At 46.4% G+C, this 24,213-nt stretch overlaps 1 protein-coding gene and 1 long non-coding RNA gene across 3 annotated transcripts in view; one reads left to right on the forward strand and one right to left on the reverse strand.

Moving 5' to 3' along the window:
- Window positions 1-7,495: 7,495 nt before the first annotated feature.
- Window positions 7,496-9,161, reverse strand: LOC117884903. The gene is made up of 3 exons (XR_004647682.1): window positions 9,049-9,161; window positions 8,089-8,229; window positions 7,496-7,545 (listed from the first exon to the last, which is right to left on the reverse strand). It is a non-coding gene; the product is annotated as an uncharacterized LOC117884903 (long non-coding RNA).
- The window catches only part of FAM207A (family with sequence similarity 207 member A), a 107,504-nt gene continuing 92,121 nt past the window's right edge, over window positions 8,831-24,213 (forward strand). The window contains exons 1-2 of one of the 2 annotated variants that reach the window (XM_034785874.1): window positions 8,831-9,023; window positions 22,284-22,392. In XM_034785874.1, coding sequence (XP_034641765.1) covers window positions 8,895-9,023; window positions 22,284-22,392 — 238 coding nt within the window. In that variant the 5' untranslated portion in view covers window positions 8,831-8,894. The remainder of the gene's footprint in view (window positions 9,024-22,283; window positions 22,393-24,213) is intronic. The other variant, XM_034785875.1, reaches the window with a different exon arrangement.

Below are 24,213 nucleotides of genomic sequence, written 5' to 3' on the forward strand. Positions count from 1 at the left end.
CTGGCCATACCAGTCAAGGCCTGATGACAACCAGACCCCGGAGAAGCTGTCAACCCTACCGGAGAGAAATGACCCAGAGGAGCTGCCAAACCTACCGCTCGCTGAGTATCCTGAGGAGCCCATGGTCCTTGATTCCCTGGAGGACACCGACCAGATGCAGGTACTGCTAGAGGGGGAGATAGGAAGTAGCCCGGGAGCAGCTGACCCCAGTCTGGCTGCGGCACACCCAGAGCCGATGTCAGTGTGTTGTGGCCAGGATCCCCACTGACACAGCAGCAGGCTGCCTGCCGCTGCTAGGGCCCCGGGCTGGGACGCAGTGGAGTGGGCGGACCTGCGTCCCCCCTGCCACCCCACTCACGGGTGGCCGTCTCTCCCTCGCCCCAGATGCTCAGAACCAAGAGTCTGGGTTTTTGTTCCAGAACTAGTTGCTCAGCCCCTGCCTGAGGCCCTGAGCTCCTGTTTGTTTGCTGCCCCGCCCTGACCCAGGGCCTGGGCTTACTACTGAACTAGTGCTCAGCCCCTGCATGAGGGCCTGAGCTCCAGACTGTGTGTTGCCCTGCCCTGACCCAGGGCCTGGGGCCTGATATTGAACTATTTGCTTAGCCCCTGCCTGGGGCCTGAGCTCTAGACTGCTTGTTTACCTCCCCACCCTGACCCAGGGCCCGGGCTTGTTCTGGAACTATTTGCTCAGCCCCTGCCTGAGGGCCTGAGCCCTTGACTATTTCCTGTCTCACCCGGCTAGTTCCCTGACTCAGCGGACCTCAGTAGTGAGGCGGCCTGGCTCCCAGCCGTCCCAGAGAGGGGCGACCCTAACAAAACCCCTCTACACCCTGGTACCGAATATTGAGAATATTTGCAAGAAACTGAGGTAGAGACAGTGTTTGTTCCATTCGTTTTTTTAATGCTTGTAATTTAACTCTGTCATTGCATATTTCTCTTTTTAAGATCTCACTTCCAAATTTCAACAGCGTCAGCAATAAAACAGCTATTTCCCTGCATTTTTTGTTCAAGGCTATAGAAATAGGCTTCAGGGTACTCAGCATGTGTTCAACATCTCTCTTAAGCCCAGTGCTGAGAACTTTGGCTGTGACGGTGCCCTCTATTTTGTTCACAAACTGTCATCACCAGTTCTTGATATAGTGCTCAAAACAGTCCACAAGTGAGTTCCATCGCACATCTTGTGGGAGAGTTAGCTTTGTTCCTTCCACTTTTTTCAGAGCAGCTGCTGCAAAGTGGTTGTTATGAAAGTATTTTGCAATTTCAACAACATTAGCTTTTATTTCAGGAACACTGAAGTCTTTGGCTAGGAGGTGCACCAAATGAGCACTGCGACCGTATGTTATTAGCTTGGGACTCTCTTCACTCTCTTCTAAATAATTTCTTCTCATCTTGGATACATTTGCAGCATTGTCTGTGACCAAGCTGCGTACTAAACATTTGAATTTTTTCTCACAGTTTGTTATAGCTTTTACTGCTACTTCTTGTAAGTATTCTGCTGTGTGTGCATTTCCTGCTGTATCAATGGTTTCTGTAAGGAAGACATTCCCTTGTTCTGTTGTCACACAAGCACATTGCTCCACCCATCAAGACTCAGGTTAACAATTTCACCCTCTAGACCTTTTGCACACTGCTCAATTTCTCTTTATCCAGCAATTTGCCTGAGACATCTGCTCTGTTGGGTGGACTGTATCCTGGTCTTAATGACTGAACCATGTTAATGAAGTGTGGGTTCTCAATCATAGGGAAAGGAGAGTTTGTTGCATAAACAAACCGGGCAATTTTTTCATCAATTACACTGGTCTACAATTTTTGAGAAGTCGTCTGCTTCAGAGATAAAATGTGCTATTTATTATGTATTTTGATGTGCTGAATTCAAATATGACAATTAAAACAACTGATTGGCTACTGTTTCTAAGATATTTAAGTTTTTACATTTTATGTCTATGTATATTGCGTAGATAGTAGAGTTTTAATCATAAATTGCAAACCTAGGTCTTTCATGTGTTTCTGGTTGCTTTACGTGATAATATTTCACCTGTCCTGTTTATGTAACACTTTAAAAATCAGCAAAAGGGTTATATAAATAAAATTTATTATGAAACAAAAGGCAAAAAACTATTCTGTACATAGTTTAGTCCTATTCAGTGTCTATTCGGCGCTTCTTGGCTTGTCTCTTGTATTCATTAAATGGAGCATCTCTTGTCACTGTCCAGCAATAGTCTGCAAACATTGATGGGCTCCATTTGCCCTGATAGCGTTTCTCCATTGTCGCAATGTCCTGGTGAAATCGCTCGCCGTGCTCGTCGCTCACTGCTCCGCAGTTCGGTGGAAAAAAATCTAGATGAGAGTGCAAAAAATGTATCTTTAGTGACATGTTGCAACCAAGGCTGTTGTATGCCTTGAGGAGGTTTTCCACCAACAACCTGTAGTTGTCTGCCTTGTTGTTTCCGAGAAAATTTATTGCTACTAACTGGAAGGCTTTCCATGCTGTCTTTTCCTTGCCACGCAGTGCATGGCCAAATGCATCATCTCGAAGATGTTCACGAATTTGAGGACCAACAAAGACACCTTCCTTTATCTTAGCTTCACTTAACCTTGGAAATTTTCCACAGAGGTACTTGAAAGCTGCTTGTGTTTTGTCAATGGCCTTGACAAAGTTCTTCATCAGATCCAGCTTGATGTGTAAGGGTGGTAACAAAATCTTCTTTGATTCAACAAGTGGTGGATGCTGAACACTTTTCCTCCCAGGCTCCAATGACTGTCGGAGTGGCCAATCTTTCTTGATGTAGTGGGAATCTCTTGCACGACTATCCCATTCGCAGAGAAAACAGCAGTACTTTGTGTATCCAGTCTGCAGACCAAGCAAGAGAGCAACAACCTTCAAATCGCCACAACGCTGCCACTGATGTTGGTCATAGTTTATGCACCTCAAAAGTTGTTTCATGTTGTCATAGGTTTCCTTCATATGGACTGCATGACCAACTGGAATTGATGGCAAAACATTGCCATTATGCAGTAAAACAGCTTTAAGACTCGTCTTCGATGAATCAATGAACAGTCTCCACTCATCTGGATCGTGAACGATGTTGAGGGCTGCCATCACACTATCGATGTTGTTGCAGACTACAAGATCGCCTTCCATGAAGAAGAATGGGACAAGATGTATTTTAGTCATTTCTGGTTTAAATTGAGATCCCTTCCCTTTATAACTCACTTATCCTCCGCCATTCCCAAGTCAAGGGTCGTATAGACTGACCCAATAGCATATCTTGAAAACTAGAGCCAATCAACAATTTTAAGCATCATTTTCGTTCTCAGTGACCCAGAATTAGTAAAGTTTGANGAGAAAATTTATTGCCACTAACTGGAAGGCTTTCCATGCCGTCTTTTCCTTGCCACACAGTGCATGGCCAAATGCATCATCTCGAAGAAGTTCACGAATCTGAGGACCAACAAAGACACCTTCCTTTATCTTAGCTTCACTTAACCTTGGAAATTTTCCACGGAGGTACTTGAAAGCTGCTTGTGTTTTGTCAATGGCCTTGACAAAGTTCTTCATCAGACCCAGCTTGATGTGTAAGGGTGGTAACAAAATCTTCCTTGATTCAACAAGTGGTGGATGCTGAACACTTTTCTTCCCAGGCTCCAATGACTGTCGGAGTGGCCAATCTTTCTTGATGTAGTGGGAATCTCTTGCATGACTATCCCATTCGCAGAGAAAACAGCAGTACTTTGTGTATCCAGTCTGCAGACCAAGCAAGAGAGCAACAACCTTCAAAGTGCCACAAAGCTGCCACTGATGTTGGTCATAGTTTATGCACCTCAAAAGTTGTTTCATGTTGTCATAGGTTTCCTTCATATGGACTGCATGACCAACTGGAATTGATGGCAAAACATTGCCATTATGCAGTAAAACAGCTTTAAGACTTGTCTTCGATGAATCAATGAACAGTCTCCACTCATCTGGATTGTGAATGATGTTGAGGGCTGCCATCACACCATCGATGTTGTTGCAGGCCAGAAGATCACCTTCCATGAAGAAGAATGGGACAAGATCCTTTTGACGGTCACGGAACATGGAAACCCTAACATCACCTGCCAGGAGATTCCACTGTGTAGTCTGGAGCCCAACAGCTCTGCCTTACTCGTGGGTAGTTCCAAATCCCTGACAAGGTCATTTAGTTCACCTTGTGTTAGGAGGTGTGGTTCAGAGGAGGAGGATGGGAGAAAATTGGATCCTGTGACATTGATGGTTCAGGACCAGAAGTTTCATCCTCTTCCTCTTCCTCGTCTGACTCAAGTGAGAAGGATTCTGGTGCATCAGGAACCGGCAGTCCTTCTCCGTGGGGTACTGGGCGTATAGCTGATGGAATATTTGGATAATGCACAGTCCACTTTTTCTTCTTTGACTCACCTTTCCCAACTGGAGGCACCATGCAGAAGTAACAATTGCTGGTATGATCTGTTGGCTCTCTCCAAATCATTGGCACTGCAAAAGGCATAGATTTCCTTTTCCTGTTCAACCACTGGCGAAGATTTGTTGCACAAGTGTTGCAGCATATGTGTGGGGCCCACCTCTTGTCCTGATCTCCAATTTTGCAGCCAAAATAAAGGTGATAGGCTTTTTTAACCATAGTGATTATACTGCGCTTTTGTGATGCAAAAGTCACTTCACCACAAACATAGCAGAAGTTATCTGCACTGTTCACACAAGTACGAGGCATCTCTGCTCACTTCGGCTAAACAGAAATGTGTCCCTTTGCAAAATCAAACACTGACAAATAAGAGAGCACGACACTGTATGATTTCTAGAGCTGATATAGGGCAATTTGTTCAGCAGAGTGATGTAAGCTTTGTTATGATTGCATCATCCATGACTTCTAGGAATAACATGATGCAATTCATATCATGTATGATGCAATACCATCTTCAGATTGCATCATTCATTGTTTTGCCTAAAAAGCAAGTACTGTCCAAACACAGTCATAGATTTATTCATAGATCCAGTCAAAGATGTATTTTAGTCATTTCTGGTTTAAATTGAGATCCTTTCCCTTATCCTCCGTCATTCCCAAGTCAAGGGTTGTATATACTGACCCAATAGCATATCTTGAAAACTAGAGCCAATCAACAATTTTAAGCATCATTTTCGTTCTGAGTGACCCAGAATTAGTAAAGTTTGACTACATTTATTTCAGAAGCATTTTGGCTGTAGAGCAGTGTTATCCTTTTTTGTAATCTGCTGATTCTTATCACAAACTTATCTATGGTTGTTTCTGGATGATGGAGATTTTTTTTTTCTTTTTGCTGCAGGTGATATACTGTGGCTATGTGACATACATGATGTGACTGAAACACTATCATTGGCAGATAACTCTGAAACTATAGAAAATGATGGTGATCTTGAAGGTGAATAGTCTTCAGAATCCTGTATGTTGAGGATGGATTCTCCTAAACAAACTAAGTCAATGCAGTTATTTAATTATTATTGCCATACTGCTCATTTAGTATTACTCATTGCATTCACTGACACTCAGTACTACTTTAAAGGTGAAATTGGAAAAGGAAGATCCGCCTATTTCAGTTATTTATTTTTTATCACAACTGCATCTAAAATGAAACTACCATAGAATAACAATTATATTTTTTGCTCAAACATGAGAATTCAAGAATAGTCCACAAGGAAGACAGGTAGTCCTTAAGAAAGAAGTATGAAATTAAAAAGTTTACCAACCTGAAGATCCTGCATGTTCAGACATGTTCCTTTCATCATCTTCAATGCAGCTTCCTCCTGAGAAGGAACACTTCCCATGATTGTTTCATTTGGGCAACCAGGCTTTGCATTTCTTTGTTGCACTGTTTGAATTTTGCACGCATGCCTGTCTTACCCACAGGTAGAGGAACTTCATTAAAATATTCCCAAACTGGGTCTCTTTTACAGCCTGCTGCCATTATAGGTTTTCCCTTCTAGTTGACAGAATGGGATGGTAGATCTCAAATCAATGAAGGCTACACTCAGAAAAATCTCAAGACTTCTGGAATATGCTGCTCAAACAGTTTCACTTTTGTTCCTACTGCCTGTCCCTCCCTTCTCACATTTATCTCCAGACGTCTTCTCCTTGTCCAGATCTATTCCGCCCCCAACAATCTTCTATTCATTGAACTTTTTGAAACTTTGCACTTTTAGAGAGAGGTAAGGCATTGACTCTGTGTACACAAATTTGCAGAGGGACAATGGGGTTGAGGTCTGTTATTTCTCACCTCTATATATTATGTATTTATTTATTTTAAAACATTTTTGCTGTTAAGAAGCATGTCATCTCTGGAGACACATATCCAGAGTTTGAGAACTGCAAAATTAACCATCGCTGATGGTAGCTTCTAGACTGAGCACTGAGTCCCGTTGGGTAGATAGAAAGATTAACCTAAATAATCTAGACAGAAGCCCCTGGAATCCCATAAGATTGGGTCCCTAATCCATGAAATATTGGACCTCATTTACAAAACTTTTCTTAAACATTACATACATAATCTCTCATACTATAGAATTAGAATTTATAATCCCTATTCCAGGATGAGATATCTTTGAGCTGTAATGTATCTTAATTAAAACTATCTTTAGATCGTTTTTTCCTCAGAAAGCATTATATCAAAAAAATCTGATTTACATAAAAAAAATCCGATATTTTTTTTTATTTAAAAAAAAAACTCATTGATTTTTATCCAGCCTGGTGCAGATCCAGCAGAGGGCGCTATCATCAGGTATTGCATGCAGTCCTGCTGTGGGGAGATAGGCCGGCAGGTACTCGGCAGTGGAAGACACAAAGGAAAGCAGAAGGAACATATTTTGTGAGGTTGCAGCTTCTAGTTCCGGAGGGGGAAGATAAGAAGCTGTTCATTTCACCCTCACACACCTGGATACAGCTGTCCAGTGGGCTGGGTATTTATGCCTTTTGTCAGTTCCGTAAAGTGGTTTATTACACCCTGGACCACATGCTTAGATTGCAGTACAACAAATCCTTACAGCCTTCTGGCTAAGTGTCCACTCTTCTTTGTCAACAGCTGAAACAAAATGCCCCCCTCTTCTCAAGGCGAAGGGAGATGACTTGCACTAACATTAATGGGGGAAAGTGTTTTCGGTGAGAGTCATAAGATGCACTGAAGGACATAAATCCACACCGTGTAGAGGTCAAAGAATAGAGGTTTATTACACACAGCACTGGCGGAGTGTCACCTGGCTTATCAGGCTCAGAGACACTGTCAATCAATTGATTACAATGAAATATATGGATTTACCATGGGCGGGGGAAAGTGACGGGGTAGGCAGTTCCACACCCCGGGATAGGTTTTGCAGCAAGACAAGATAGCACAGTAGCCAAAGGCTAAAAAGGTTACATAATGTCTCCGCCCAAGGTCTCAAGTTAGCAAGTTAACATTTAATAAATACTTTGATAAATTGTTATTAGTATAAAATATATATGTTGAATTCTGATTTGGGGTCCATAGGAACGGAGCAACTCCTTTGATTGTCCAACAGGTACATTCCTAGGGGTTAAAGCAAAGAAACAGTGAAAGGATATGGTAGTACAGATTGTCTCCTTTATGCCTTAAGGCAGGGCATTGGTCCCTGGGAAGGGAGGTGGAAGGATGCCATATCATTATACTGACATGTGCCAATTTTCATAAACTCAAGGTTGGATCTGTGGGAAGACTGTTTTCCCTTCAGGAGAAACACAATAGGAACAGGGATCCTTTGTTCAATTTGAAACATTGGACGAAACATAATTATTCAGTTATTGCTTTAACATCTGGCATTTCTACTGACCAAGCATATCTTAGCAAAGGCAATGTTGTCTTGTTTATTCTGCTTTCTCTTAGCTAATCACTATTAGCTAGGCCTCTGGTCTCTTAACCAAACTCTGGATTTCGGGTCTGAAAAAGAGCTGGCACAATCCATATACCAGGTTGTTATATAAAATGCACATGGATTTTAACCCTTCATGCACTGAAAATGCAAAATGGACCCCTCAATAAACTGGAGAGAAAAACAGATATTCCCCAAGAGGCTCGTTCCATCACATCTCTTACCATTTGTGCTGCATAGTCCATATTTATCTAGGAAACAACAAGCTGCCGAGTAAATTCCCAGGGTGGGGGAGTGGGGGCGCCACACTAAGAACAAATGTGTTTTGATTTGACATCTGTATGTGTTTCTGCTTTCCCCATTCCCTGGAGAGTAGAAAGAGCACAGAACTATGTTTCTAAAACAAGAAATGTAGCTTTTTCTCCGTTAGCAGTAAGTGTGTTTTGTCTAATTCTGTACAGTTATTTCCCATTACTCTCAGCAGCACCAGGTCAGGCTATATACCTGGAATTGGTTTAATTGCTGTGGGGTTACTGGCTCAGGGCCCCAGTGATCACCTCTTTAGGCTTAGGAAGGGGTTTTTCTCTTGGGGCAGGGGATATAGGCAGGAATTATTTTGTGGGAAGGGGGTTGAATTTTCTCCACCCCAGCAATCTTTGCCAGCAACCAGCTCCTCGCAGCAGCCTGCCCTGGAACCTCTCCGGAGAGCAGCTACAACCCGCAGCAGCCAGTTACTGGCTTGTCGCCTGGCACCATTAGGCTTCAGAGTTAACAGCGGCTCCAGCCCGGGTGCGGCCCCCAACTGCCCAAAGCTGGAAGGGGGCAGCACCCAGTGCCTCAGGCCGGGCCGCTTGGGTCCGGGACCGGGACCGGTTCCAGCGCACTGCTCCCTGCCCGCGGGAGCCCGGGCCCCGCCCCATGTCCCGTCTGGCACGCCCTGGCCCTTGGGGGAGGGGGAACGCGCTGTGCGGCGCCGCGTTCCGGGGCGGGCCATAGCCGCCGCACACACGCCGAGCCCGGCAGCCCGGCCATGGTGGGGAAAGCGAAGCGTCCGCGGCTGCACCAGGCGGCCCCGAGGCCGAGGGGCCCACGGAACCCGGAGCCGGGGAGCCAGGATGGGGCGGGCGGGACCAGCGGTTGGAGGGCGGAGCCCGGAAAGGTAAAAGGGGTGCACTGGGCGATACCATCTCGTGTGCGGGGAGGGAGGGTAGAGCCTGGCGGGCGGTACCATCCGGCGTGCGGGGAGGGAGGCGGTTCTAGTGCGTGGCCGTGCCATGTGCTCTGCCCGGGGGGCGGGCTGCGGAGGGTTAGGGAGGGGTGAGCTGTACCATGGCAGCAGAGGGGCGGGCTGCACCATGGCAGCAGAGGGGGGTGCTGGGGAGGGGCGGGCTGCACCATGCCCGTGGAGGGAGGGGTGCTGGCCAAGCCAGCAAAGGAGGGTGCCAGCAGGAGTCGGGGAAAGGCGGGCCGCACCATGCCAGTGCGGGGGGGCGGGCNGGGGGGGGGGGGGTGTTGGGGTGGGCTGCCCAATGCCAGCGGGGGTTGGGGAAAGGCGGGCCGTACCATGCCAGCGGAGGGGTGCTATGTGGGGCGCTATGTGGGGCGGCTGAGGGGTGGGGTCTGGTGGGCATGTGCAGCGCTGGTGTAGCTCTAGTGCTGGTGTAGGGCATGTCCGTGCTCCTGGCCCCCCGCTGGGTCTCTGGCGCATGCAGCCCTTGCCGACAGCCCGTGTGAGCTGTGGGGCCTGGCAGTGCCCATGCTGACAGCAAGGAGCCGCCTTTGTTACCCAGCGCTCTGCAGCGGGAGACCCAGGTGTAGGCCGCTGGGCCTGGCCTCACATCCTGCCACCACGTGGGAGCCCCCTGCGCTGTCTCTCAGCTCGTGTCCTTCGCCGTCAGTTGTCTCGCCTGTTCGTCTCCTGTCCTCCTTGCTGGAGCCTCCTCCGCTTTGGCCGTCTCGTCTCCCTCCCAAAGGCTGCCACTAGGCCCAGATCCATGACCTGTGTGTGATCACCTCTCTCCTCCACGTCCCGCCTCCTTCAAGTCAGGCTCAAACGCCTGGTCTTCCCCTGCAACATTCAGCCATGCCCTTCCTCACAAATCCAACCTCTGCTCTTCCCATAATGCTGGCCTTGATCCCCTCCTTTTCCTGCAGGGACCTCTGCTTTCTCCCATCCGTGTCCATCAGAACTTGCAAAGCTGCCCCATCCCCATTAAAATCTCTCCTTGCAACTTGCCTTTGCCCTCATCCCTACACATGGTTCCTGTTGGCACCAGTTACATTGGTGGCCACCAGAGACTCCAGTCTTCCATTCTGTGGCCAACACTCAGACACATAAGCAAGGAGCACTTTACCTGCCCGCTGTGGTTTAAATGCTGGGTTGTGAACTCTCAGGAAAACTGTTGTCACATTCTGGGAGAAGCAGGAAAGACAATCCATGGTGATTGGGTGACACTGGGAGGTCTATAGTGACTGTATGCTTTATAGTTGATCGCTGACCTGAGGCAATAGTGGAGAGTCTGGGAAAAGGGTGTAAAAGCTTTTGATTTAAGGCATTATGTAAGGTATTAATCTCAGCCTTGTTCAGACCAGTCACAAAAAGTACTCCGTTCAAGTATCTGTAGTGACATTGAGCATTTAGTGTATTTGGCACTTTAAAGATTAAAAGTTGTTTACAAACATTTTGGAACATCCCCATGAGATACTCTAGAAAAAGAACAGGAGTACTTGTGGCACCTTAGAGACTAACAAATTTATTAGAGCATAAGCTTTCGTGGGCTACAGCCCACTTCTTCGGATGCTTTTATTCCTATCTCCGTGAACAAGCAAATGAGACAGCAAGGCATGGGGCACTTGCAGGCTTAAACTAGTGGAAATGGTGGATTCTCTGTAACTTGAAGTCTTTAAACCATGATTTGAGGACTTCAGTAACTCAGCATGAGGTTAGGGGTCTCTTACAGGAATGGGAGGGTGAGTTCTGTGGCCTGCAGTGTGCATCAGGTCAGACTAGATGATCATGATGGTCCCTACTGGCCTTTAAGTCTATGAGTCTATAAGAAACTCGCCTGAGAACAGACAGACTTGCCATAGAGGTTCTTCGGCAATTCATACAGGATGGTATCTTCAAGTTAAAACAGTGTCAGGTTTAGGACACCACCCTGGCTTTCTGTGTAATAGTTTTTTGTCCCTTAAAGTTTCCTCACCGTTGCTACCACTGGCTCAGCTCCACCAGCGGCCGTGAGAATGGGAATGCTAGTGCAAACAGGCTGCTGGCTCTGTAAGCATCACGTTGCCTAGACTTGTGGTTAAAAAGGGGAGTGCCTGTCTACCTGATGAAGTGGGTTTTAGCCCATGAAAGCTTATGCCCATACAAAGTTGTTAGTCTCTAAGGTGCCATAAGGACTCCTCATTGTTTTGTCTACAGTAGTGCATCTACTGTCCTTGCACTAGTGGAGCTGAAATGGTGGGGAACTTCGGGAAAAGAAGGCTATTGTAGGCACAAGCATTGTGAACACGTCACGTTCCAGAGCAAATGGGCGAACTTTAAGCCACTCACTGGAAATCTCTTTGAGGCACATTCGGGTATTGTCTCAATGAACAGAAAAGCAGATGAGATTGGATCTGTTTTTCAAACCCTGTGTTTAAATACTCCTGAATGGCAGAGACCTATGCATGGCTTATCTTTTTGGTGTATTTTTGCAAACTGATTTCTTGCACTTCTTGTTGATTATGTTTGAAGGCTCACAGTAAGGCTTGTCTTCACTACAGCTGCTGGTCGACTTAAGCTACGCAATTTGAGTTATGTTAGCAGCGTAATTCAAGTCGTCGTAGCTTAGATCTACTTACCGCAGGGTCCATGCTACGGTATGTCGACGGGAGATGCTCTCCCGCCAAAATTGCTTCCGACTCTCATTGAGGTAGAGTACAGAAATCGATGGGAGAGCGCTCTCCTGTTGATTGAGCGTGTCTTCACTAGACCTGCATCGATTGCAGCAATGCCGATTTAGCTCCATAGTGAAGACAAGCCCTTCGAGTAAGAATCTGTAAACCTGAGATCTGGAACAGAGAGACTAGCTGAGATGTTACAAGTCCATCTGGCCTGCATTGCTGGTTTTGTGAACGATGTCAGAGATGTTGACTGTGGTGTATTGGTAGATGGAAGGGAGTGAGAAGCTACCGGGTTCCTGCACCACGGAAGGTGCTGTGAATTGCCTTCTGTTCATTAGTATTCTTAAGAGCATTTCTGTAGAAGACCCTGGAGCACAACCAAAAAGACTTCTCACCAGCAGGGCTTTGCAGATGAACAGTGGGCAAGATCAAATGCCCATGACTTTTGTCCTATCTGAGGTAAGCAGAATTGAAATTCCTCTTGCCCCAAGGTAAAACAGATGAGCTAGTAAGGGAAATAGCGCTAGCAGGATGTTGGTTTTAGCGATGGAAGAACCTTGAAAATGTCATTTGATCTTCAGACCTATTAAACCAAACTTCAGACTCATTCATAAGAACGGCCATACTGGGTCAGACCAAAGGTCCAGCCAGCCCAGTATCCTGTCTTCTGACAATGGCCAATGCCAGGTTCCAAGAGGGAATGAACAGAACAGGTAATCAAGTGATCCATCCCCTGTTGCCCATGCTCAGTTTCAAACCCCTTGCACAGGTGGCTGCTAATGGAGTGTTCTGCATGGCCAGGTGCCCAGCTTGAGACAGCTGGGCCCAGGTTTTCAGCAGTGTTGAGCACTCACCTGATCTCCTTAGAATAGGAGTTCCCAAACTTTTTGCAGGCACAATTCCGTTTTAATGAATTATTTCCACCTGGGACCCCAGACAGCATGGAGGATGCCATTTTGAAGAGCAAAATGGTGGTCTCCACAGAGCATGACCTTGCATGCACCGGAATGTGAGGTCACACCACACGGAGGACGCCATTTTGCTGTTCAGAAGGCATTCTCTACACCCTATGACTTCATGTGTATGGTGTATGTGAGTTTATGCTGTGCAGAGGATGCCATTTTGTAGAGGAAAATAGCATCCTCCATGAATAGTGACCTCACACACATTGTACATGTGAGGTCACTCTGTGCAGAGCAAAATGGCGTCTTGTGCATAGTAGGGATCGCCGTCCCCCCAAAAGGGGTCGTGACCTACCGTTTGGGAACCACCGCATTAGAAGTTGTGGTTGCTTAGCACCTCCTGGCAACCTGGAAGTGCCACTGGCTGTCTCTGTGGACTTTGTTTGTTTCCCTCTATAAAATGGGGACATTACTTACCCACTGGGCTGTTTGATTTCTGTGCCCTGCTTTGAATGTAGAAAGGCTACACAAATGCCCAGTATGCTGAAAAATTAGGGGTGCCCAATCACTGAGGCACCTGAAGTTAATGGTCACTTGTGGATTTTGGCTTTAAATTTCCCAGTCATTTCCCCTGCTAGGAATGTTGTGCAGATAATTCATTATTGTTTGTGAGGCTTGTTTGGGTGATACAGCAGTCAGCACTATAGAGTTCATGAGGAAATTAATAATTCTGTATTTGGTCCAGGGTTTGGTTGGTGTGCAGTGAGTGAAGTAGGGACCACACATTGAGAGATGAGGATAAAAACAAATTCTGAACAGTTGCCTCTTATCCTGCGAGTCCGTCCACCCAGTGCACTGAATGAGGCAGGGGTCCTCTGGAAAAGCTAGAATTTGATCATGTAATTAAAGACTATCACAATGCACATGCCCAGGGGGACTAAATTAAAGATTGCACTTTCAGCCTTAATTTTAACTTTCCTAACTTTTGAGTGCTTGGCTTTGCAACTTAAACGACAGTCTTTGAATGGTTGTATTTGTGTGTCGCTAGACTCTAGCCAACAGAAAATGGATTGTTCCAAGCAATGCAGGCAATGTTCATGCATCAGTACCATGAAAGGGCCTAAGAAGGAATGTCGCATGTACAGTAAGAGGTTGAATTTTAGTGTTCTCCTCTCTTTATTTGGCTCTTATTACCATATCCTGGTGTAGCTGAGTATGAAATCTGCCTTGGTCTCTCCCTCTTTGTTAATCACACAACAACTCATGTGCAGTGATCCTGACAGTGTGTGTTTAATGTGTATGTGGGGGGAGGAGTTCATCTGTCATCTTTCACCCTCTGCCATCTCCTCTTCCCCCACACCTTGTTGCCTGCATGAGTCACAGGACTATTTTCTCACTGAAGGAGTATAATTTGCCGTGCAGGTGCAGTTAATGTTTTGGGGCCTGCTAAGCCAAATCTGAGTAATCTCTTATTAGCATATTTAAGAAATCTGAAGATTTAAAAAAAACAAGCAAGGTGCAAAATTCTACATTTCTATGACTGTTCCGTGTGTAGTACTGTAACATCACCGTATCCCAGGGGTGGACAAACTTTTTGGGCCAAAGGCCACATCAGGGAATAGAAATTGTATGGTGGGCCATGGGTGATCACAAAATTGGGGTTGGGGTGCTGGAGGGGGTTCAGGCTCTGGGGTGGGGCTGGGATGAGGAGTCTGGGGTGTAGGAGGGTGCTCCGGGCTGGGACTGAGGGGTTCAGAGAGCAGGAAGGGTATCAGGGCTGGTGCAGGAAGGGGTGCAGGTTTTGGCTGGGGGTGCGGGCTCTGGGCTGGGATTGAGGGGTTTGGAGAGTGGGAGGGGGGTCGGGGTTGGGGCGGGGGGTTGGGGCATGGGGAGAGGCTCAGGGGTGCAGCCAGGTGGCTCTGCGTGTTGCCGCGTCCGCAGGCGCTGCCCCCCGCAGCTCCTATTGGAGCGCCGGAGGGGGCCATTGGAGTGTGTAGGAGCCAGAGCGGGGCCATGCCGTGGCTTCTGGGAGTCGTGTGGAGTAGCCCCGGCCCAGTGCCCAGGCCGGAGCGCCAGAGCAGGGCCGAGCCACATGGTGCAGCCCCTGACCTAGCACCCTGGCTGGAGCACCGGGGCAGGGCCGAGCCGCGTGGTGTGGCCCCCGACCTCGCTCCCCAGTGGGAGCTCGCAGGCCAGCTTAAAACAGCTCGCGGGCTGGAGTTTGCCCATCCCGCTGTATCCCCTTGTTTAACTGAGGACATATACCCTGCAGAAAAATCAGAAGTCTGAATAAGGGAACTATGCTGCGTGAAGTCCCCTCATTTTCTTTTCACCCCCACGTTTACTGAATGAGATCTAGAACACTGCTGGAAGAATGCTATGGAAACAAAAGCAACAATGAAAATGTGGCTTAAGAGGCCACATTTTCAAGTTTTTCACTACAATCATGAGGGCTAGAAACTTAACTTCTTTTTACAGACGAGATTCTCAAAATCACTTGACTCCAGTAGCCAGGGCTTTAAATGTTATGAGACGTATAGTACTGAAGAGTTGGGAACAGCACAGGTCTCTGCGGTGAAATAGCTATCCTTCTCTGATTTGTTCTGTGCGCTCGTTTCTAGATGGAGTCTTTTTCGACAACACATCATTAAGTAGGAACTTGCACTTCCTTCATTGTATTGAGGTAGTGTCTGTTTTTAAATGTCTGTGACATAGCCCAAGGTGTAGTCTGGACTGTTGAATTGCTGTGTCCCTTTAATTCTCCAGCCCAGGGTGTCTTTTACACTGCTCTGCTAGTGAAAAGCCACCTGCATGTAAAGTCATTTCCAGCCAAGTTACATGAATGCACTTCCAGCTACTCATGAACTACATATAGGGTGATGCCTGCAAATTCTTGGTCCCAGCCTTGCACCCAAGAAATGTACATCTTGCACTGTCCAGCACACTACTGAACAATGCAAGCTCATTAATAGCCTGTCATTTCATCAAAAGAAATGGTTATGCACCAGCCTTTGTTAACGTGAGTAGAGATTCCCCAAACACTTCAACCAAAACGCACTGGTTTAGATAAAACAAGTTTATTAACTAAAGGAAGATAGAGTCTAAGTGATAAGACATAAAGGTCGGAATTGGTTAGAAAAGAAATAAAAGATAAACACGCAAGCTGTTTCCTAAGCTTTACCAAGGTGAATTTTTCTAAAAGCAAAATAGTTTGTCTCACTCAAATGCTTTTAGCAGTCTGTATGGCTGGAAAAACCTCTAGGCCGGACCATTCCCCCCAGTTCCAAAAGCTGCCTTTGTCTTCTAAGCCATCTTGCTGCCATGAGTAGAGGTGCGGGAAGAGAGGTGCTCGAGGGGCCTTTTTTCCCCCTTCTATATCCTGACCTGTTTTTCCTGGAAAAGTCCTTGCTGGGTCATGGGATCAGGCAGTTCCGTGCCATCCGTGAGCTGCCTCCTGTTCTTCAGGTGAATTGTACATTTCTAGTTTACAATTTCCCTGCTGGTAAATCTCCCATTAAACAGGTAATGGCCTTTTAGCACCGAGCTGGCAAGCCAGTGTGCTTTTGTCTTTGAGAAAATGGTCTGAGGGCGTTATCCAAAACTACAGTATATTTCAGTAACAATCATAAGTAAAATCTCATAGCTCCACATATAGTGTTGATACACACATTTTAACAGGACAGTGACATTCAGTAGATGATGCATTTTCAAATGATATCTCACAAGGCAGACATGGTACACAATATATCAGAACCATATAAAAGTGGTGAACATGGAATGCAGGGTGTTGCATAGAGTTTGGGGTGTCCCAATGTCTTGAATGCGTGTGTGACCCAGAGGCACGTTGGTGGTTCACTGCTTTGTGTCAGCAACTCTTGCCAGGCCTGACAAACTGATTACACCCAACACATGGCTGTTATGATACCAAATGAAATCCAGTGACACGTTAGTCAGTAATACTGTGGAGTGTATGTATTAACACTACATGAGGAATTATGGATACTCACTGACTTTGAAGTCTAACAAAACAAAAGGAGAAACAGGTTTTCTTTCAAATGAGGGAAGATTATTTTCTCCCTGTCTATAAAGTAAATTGAGCACAGTGATGTCAGAGACAATGGGCAGTTCATACTGGAGGGACAAATTAATATGAGGATGTAAAATCAGCAGGTGTTCATCCTGAGTCTGGTGACAAAGACAATACACTTTGGGAATGTAAGGAGAAGCAAAAAGACAGGTTGGTGATCCGTTCCTGAGGGGACAAAGAGGCCAGCGCGCTCTGTATCTTTGAAGGGTGGATCCCTTACCATGTTGGGGTGGGGCAACGTTAAAAGGTTGCTTTAGGTAAGAAATGCCTTTAGTCAAGGATGGTAGCTGAAGTTAAATTTTAGTCACACGGTGTACTCCTGTTTTATTTGCAACCATTTCTGTCTCTATTATTCTTGCTTAGTAATGCTTAAATTTCAGCTCTTGGGTAATAAACTTCTCTTTGTTAGAACCTAAGTATATCTCAGTGCTGTTATATTAAGCCAAGTGTGAATCCCTTGTTCAACCAAGTGAGCTGGTGTGCGCACTGTTTCTGTGAGGGCCCAGTGATGGGTTGGGTGTTGCAAGGAGATGCTTGTGGAGAGCTCAGGCACTGAAGTGCGCCAAGGCAAGGCAAAGATAGGCCTGGTGGAGTCCCAAGGAATCGGTGGTGCTGGCCAGCAAACTGGAATGGCAGGGATCTGTTACCAGGGTTAAGAAGTAGCCGATCCCTTTCACACTGAGACATAATAGGGGGACTTGCACTTCTGGTCACTCAGAGCTTGGAATCCTATTTAAAAATGAAAAGTCTGTTTTAAATAAGGTGGTTATAAAACCAGGTTGCTGCAGCAGACTAGAAGAGAAGAGGGAAAAGGCCAGACACCTTGTCACAACATATAACCAAGGAATTTAGGAAAGGCTCAATGGAAGGACAAGCTGAATTTTTTTTTTTCCTGCACGTCTATAGGAAAAAACAAACCAGGGCCCATTGTCTCATAAGAACAACCATACTGGGTCAAACCAAAGGTCCATCTAGCCCAGTATCCTGTCTTCCGACAGTGGCCAATGCCAGGTGCTTCAGAGGGGATGAACAGAACAGGCAATCATCAAGTGATCCATCCCCTGTCACCCATTCCCAGCTTCTGGCAAACAGAGGCTAGGGACACTTCAGAGCATGGTTTTGCGTCCCTGCCTATCCTGACTAATAGCCATGGATGGACCTAGCCTCCATGAACTTATCCAGTTCTTTTTTTTTTTTTTTTTTGAACTCTCTTATAGTTTTGGCCTTCACAATATCCTCTGGCAAAGAGTTCCATAGGCTGACTGCGCGCTGTGTGAAGAAATACTTCCTTTTGTTTTAAACCTGCTGCCTGTTAATTTCATTTGGTGACCCCTAATTCTTGTGTTATGAGAGAGTAAATTGCACTTTCTCCACACCAGTCTTGATTTTATAGATCTCTAGCATGTCCTTCCTTAATCGTCCCTTTTCCAAAAAGAAAAGTCCCAGTCTTATTAATCTCTCCTCATATCTGTTCCTTACTCCTAATCATTTTTGTTGCCCTTTTCTGAACCTTTTCCAATTCTAATACATCTTTTTTGAGATGGGGCGACCACATCTGCACACAGTATTCAAGATGTGGGTGTACCATGGATTTATATAGAGGCCATATGATATTTTCTGACTTATTATCTATCCCTTTCTTAATGATTCCCAACATTCTGTTCTCTGTTTTGACTGACGCTGCACATTGAGTGGATGTTTTCAGAGAACTATCCACGATGACTCCAAGATCTTTCTTGAGTGGTAACAGTTAATTCAGACCCCACCATTTGATATGTAGAGCTGGGATTATGTTTTCCAATGTGCATTACTTTGAATTTCATCTGCCATTTTGTTGGCCCGTCACCTTACATTGCTCTACTTGCTCTTAATAATCTCCTCGTGAGCTCTTGTTTCCTCTTTTCCTTGGCAAAGAGCTCATTTGGAATAGCAGTGAACAGAAAGTAGCAGTGGTAAGAAAGGGACAGTCCAGTGGTGAAAGTACATTTTCTGTCCTTTGTAACTCCCACCACCCCACTTCCTGTGGTTGGGTGAGCCCGCTCTGTGGCCTGCAGGGGTGGCCCTAGCTGTTTTGCCAGCCAGGGTGGAAAACGTTTTCGTTCTCACACCCCCAGACAAACAAACAATGGCTAGCCAATCAGGAGCGGAGGAGGAAAAGGGCTGAGCAGCACAGCAGTTCAGTGCCCCCTTCTGGAGGGCACCTAGGACGACCGTGCTGCTTGTCTGCCCTAGAACCAGCCCTGATGGCCTGTCCTTCAGTAATGCTGGAGGGGTTCAGTGTTGCTTCTCAGCTTGGTGGGTTATGCAGTAGTTATAGGTGGATGCCAGGACTGAGAAGGTTGGAGACTGCTCTTTTAGTCCTGCAGTACTGTGCCCACATTAGGGGGTGTATTGGTATAACTGTTATGGTAAGAAATGATACTCTTAACCACCGACAGTCATAAGACAAAAGAATCTTCTGACTGGACACCACAAAGTGGATGAAACCACGCTCTTGATCATTACATAGAATGCTTCAAAAAAAAAAAAAAAGACTGAAATCCTTAACAAACTTCATATCTACCACAGTCTCTCCACTGTCAAGAGGACAGCCATGCAGTCCCTGAAATCCAACCACCAGATAGTGATCAAACCAGCAGACAAAGGGGGCACCATTGTAATCCTCAACCATGATGGCGACATTAACAAGACCAACTGACAACTCTCTGACACCACTTATTATAAAGAACTCAAAGAAGATCCCACACCACAATTTACCCAGGAATTTAAGGCTATCATCAAATCCTTCCCCCCAAAAAAAATCCAAGAGAAACTCTATAAACTCATCCCCCATGAATGCACCCCAGGAACCTTCTACATGCTTCCTAAGATATACAGACAAAGGAATCCAGGCAGACCCATCATATCTGGCCATGTCACTCTTACTGAAGGAATATTGGGATTCATAGAAACCATCCTCAAACCCTTCACCACACAAAGGGGCAGCATCCTCCAGGACACAACTGACTTCCTGCACAAACTCTGCAACATTAACAACCTCCCTCAGAACACCATCCTTGCCACTGTGGATGTCACCTCCCTATACACCAGCATCCCTCACAATGACAGCATAGCTGTCTGCCATAAATATTTACGAGACAATCAACAAACCTCAGATCTCCACCGCAAACACATTGCCAAGCTCATCCATTTCTTCCTCACCCATCACCGTTTTACATTCAACGGTGAACACTTTGTCCAAACCATGGGAAGAGCCATGGGTACTGGGATGGCTTCCCAATATGCCAGCCTCTTCATGGGTCACCTTGAAGAAGAATTTCTGGACAAATGCATCACAAAACCAATGATAACCTGAGATACATCAACGATATTTTCATCCTCTGGACAGATGACCTAAATGCCCTGATGGATGTCCTCCTCAGCTTCAACATCCACCATTAAGCTCCCTCTGGAACACTCCCACACGATCACCAACTTCCTGGACCCCACGATAGCTGCAACAGTGGAACTCTACAGAAAAATGTATACAAGAAACCCTTGGATCACCACAACTTCATAGATCCCATAACCACCCCAAACACGCCAACCAATCTGCTATCTACAGCCAGGCACTCAGCTGGCACAGAATATACTCTGAGGAGAAAGTCTGGGATACACATCTTAAACTACAGCGATGACTCCTAACCAAAACAGTCATGCCTGTACCAAAACTATGTGTAAACCAGGGGCTAGCTCTACAGAAGTTAGGTGTCTAACGATGCAGAGAGGTGCCTAGTGGGGTTTTCAAAAGCATCTAATTGGGTTCAGTGCCTAACTCTCATTGGCTCAGAAGTCAGGTGCCTAACCTGCTCAGTTCTTCTGCAAACGCCACTAGGCACCTCTGCAGTTTTGCCTTTGTGATCTGGCGCCAGGCCTTAGGAAGGAGCTGCTTGCTGTACTTCCTCTGGCAGGCATGGTGGGATGATTGTGGGTAATGATAGCATTATGCGTTTTTTCAGTGTGACTAAGATGTGGCTTGGTTTTGTCTATGGGTGATCGTGAAACTCCCTATGGAAATGCTGTGCTCAAACCTTGAAGTGCTGAAAATCTAGCAGGGCAGCCTGCTCTTAAGAGACTTGCAGCCCTGTTTCCAGACTGAAGGGGCTTGGCTAACCAAACGAGACCACACCACTGGTGGCTACTTGTGTCTATCCTTAAATGTGCTTAGAAGAGACTGTGACACTCTGTACCCTAAAGCAAGACCCTGGCACCTCCAAATTCACCATAGTGTTGTAATTAGAATATGTTTTGTACAAAATATGCTTTGTAAGAGATCATTCTAAAAGTCTTGATCTGTTGAACATTAATATCCTGTTGGATTGTATATGCTATAATTATATCTGAAGTTGTGAATATTGACTATGTACCAGTATTTAAAATATGTTTGCTCTTGAGGTGACACCCAGAAGGTAGTTTACATCCAGTCTAGACAACACATTACGAATGGACTAATCAGGCTGATTGCCCATTAAGTAACACAGTAGGCCTTAGAGGAAGCTTATTTCCACCCGGGGAATAATGGCTGCTATGACTTATCGAAGCATGCAAGGGCATGTGACCAGATCATGTGACGCTGGACTCCATCTTGTGCCTGTAGTTTTCCACAAACTGTTGTGGGCTTTGTTTGGGACAATGAAGTTCCCTCCACATGGGAGAAGCTATAAAAGGAGGAAGTGACATAATCTCCCCCCAGAACTTAACACCTGGAACAAAGACTGGACTGGGGAGGTGGTTCCAGGCAGGAAAGGAGGAATCCCAGCCTGTATATGGAAGATTGGTGAACTGTTCGTACCACCAGGGTGAGACATTGCTTGATTCAAATCTTGTCTAGTGTAAAGAATTTAGATTGCGATTTTGTTTTATTTCTTAGGCAATCTGCTTTGAGCTGTACACTGTTACTTATAATCACTTAACATCTATCTGTAGTTAATAAATCTGTTTTATATTTTACCTAAAAACAGTGTAGTTTGAGTGAAGTGCATGAAAAAAGCCTTAGCCAGTTAATAAAAACCTGTGCATATCCTCTCCACATTGAGGGAGGGGCGGACTGGATAATAAACTTACACTGGCCAAGTTTTTGACTAGGACAGGACGGTGCAGCTCTGGGGTTCCTAGGCTGGGGAGCTGGGGGGAACTCTCTTGTTGGTCCATGAGTGGCTGGTGAAAGCTGGGTCTGTCCCTGCCTGTGAATGCTTGTGTGAGTGCAGGACCTTGAGGGCTTTGCAGCTTGTCACATTCTCAGTGTGAGAGGGAGTGCAGGCTGGTGAGACAGAGGGCTCAGCAGTACCCCAGTTCCAGGTTGCACCCCAGGAATGCCTGTCACAGAGACCCATACATATTTGTAGAAAAAACCAATGAGCTGGAAACCAGTAGTTTGGCTGTGTCCTCTGAGGCATGGTGCACACTTACATACCATGAACCAATGGGCTACTAGGCCTGAACTTTGCAATTATTTTATTCCTCTCAATATTAAACTGCGTGTTTCATTTTGTCTTTGGCTCAGGACTGGGCTTTTTTGTCCTCTGACGTCTTTGCTGGGATGAAGATTGATCCCAAAACTCTGGTGAAGAAGTTGGATTTGGACTCCCGAAGCGTTGTCTCAGCCCAGACAGGTAAGGGGTGCTCTGTAGGGAGCGATAACTGCTAGAGTGAGCACCTCTCTTCTGTGAGAGAGGGGGGCGCTTGTACCTGCTGCGGGTTTGGCTGGATTTCAGTCGCCTGGTTGTGATCTCAGGTCAGAGGTTCTGCACCCACTGGGATCTTGTATCATGCACATAGCTAGGCGTATAGCTATGTTCATGTTGAATCAGGTGACCACCAGAAGCAAACACGAAGAAGTCAGTTCTGTTATTCCTTTGCATCTCTGAGCCCAGGTGAAATCTGGTGGTGGCCTGAAGGAAGAGCAGGTGTGCAATTACAGAATATAAGCGTGTTCTGAGCTGAGCAGTTGGCTACTGCTTGAATCCGCACTGTCTTAGGTTGTAGAAAGACTCCTACGAGTAACCTCACTTACCTTAGTTGTGTTTGGATATGTGCGTTCAGCATCTGGCCTTGCAGTGCCTGTGAACAATTAATACAAGGAGAATGAAACCACCTGCTAAATTCTGACCCAGGTATGACCTTGGGTCCCAGGAGAGGGTTTTAAAACTGGGCTCCAAGTGAGGGTTGGAGGTGGCAGTTAAGCGTTTGCCTTGCTATTCATTGAGCCTTCCCTGCCCTTTTTCTGGGTCCGTCATAAAACAAACCGTGAGAAGAAAGCCTGTGGCAGGGAGGGAGGGAGAAGAGTGAGGACTGGGAGGGAGCACTATGGACCCTCCTCTGTTCTGTCTCCACAGGACAGGGAGACGTCTCCCTAAACTGCCAAGTGGCAGGTCAAGCTGATTCCACTCTCCCGTCCCTAAGCAGAAAGCGAGTGCAATGCTAATCTCTGTCCTGGGGCGGGAGACTATGGGTCAATGTACTCTACACTGATTCCCATCAGCATTTTCTTGTCCAAGTTTATTTTCTTCCTGCAAATGAACAGTGGTAACAAATCCCATACAGTGTCTTTGCTTTCCTTCACCATTACAGCCAGCCTGAGTCCTCTTGCATCAAACGGGCTATAAACAAAACCTGCCAATAGTCTAGGCAGGATAATGCTTGGTGGTGAATTGGAGCAGCCAGAGTGCACACGTTGATTGGGTTGGTACTGTGGAGTGAGGGAGCAGCAAGGTTGGATAGGGACACGTTAGCCCATGAAGGCAGCTCTCTGTACAGGTGCTTTGTTCCATGATTGACGTGTGTGTGCACACACGCGCGCGCACACACGCACACGTACACACACGCACACGTACACACACACACACACACACACACACACAAATAAATGTGTGTGGGGGGGGGGGGGGGGGGGGTACAGAACCTACCCTTTCATTTGAGTAAACCATAGTCTGTCACAGGCTGGCAGTCTGCAGTCTTAGTCTCGCATTGCAGACCACAGCTGTACGCTGGTTTATAAATAGACCTGTGCTGCTGGTCTCCCTGGAGTGCTGATGATGCAGATGTGCAGTGCCTGGCAATATTTAACCCTCTCCTGAGATTCTAAAGGCTGTTTTCTTCCAGACAGCGACTTGCTGACCCCCCACCTTCTGTTCAGTCTCTTCCTTTTGATTGATGCTTTTGGGGCCGCAGGCTGTGGCTGACTGGAGACCAGTGGGGCAGAAAGGAGGTGCTTTTTCTTCCCTCCCCAGGCTGCTGTGCCCCTTCCTCTTGCGTTGCTCTGGAACCCACGGGGGTTGGCTTGCTTTGGAAATCAGTTCACATTGTTTGTGTGAATTCAGTGAACTGTGGCTGGGTCTCACCTACAGCAGCTGACCGCCCCAGAGGTAGAAGAGAAGGGCCAGCAGTACTAGAGGTATGTGCTTCGTCCTCAGGGATCTCTGGGCTCAGGGGAG

Source organism: Trachemys scripta, chromosome 11 (genome assembly GCF_013100865.1).
Source record: "Trachemys scripta elegans isolate TJP31775 chromosome 11, CAS_Tse_1.0, whole genome shotgun sequence".
Lineage (NCBI taxonomy): Eukaryota > Metazoa > Chordata > Testudines > Emydidae > Trachemys > Trachemys scripta.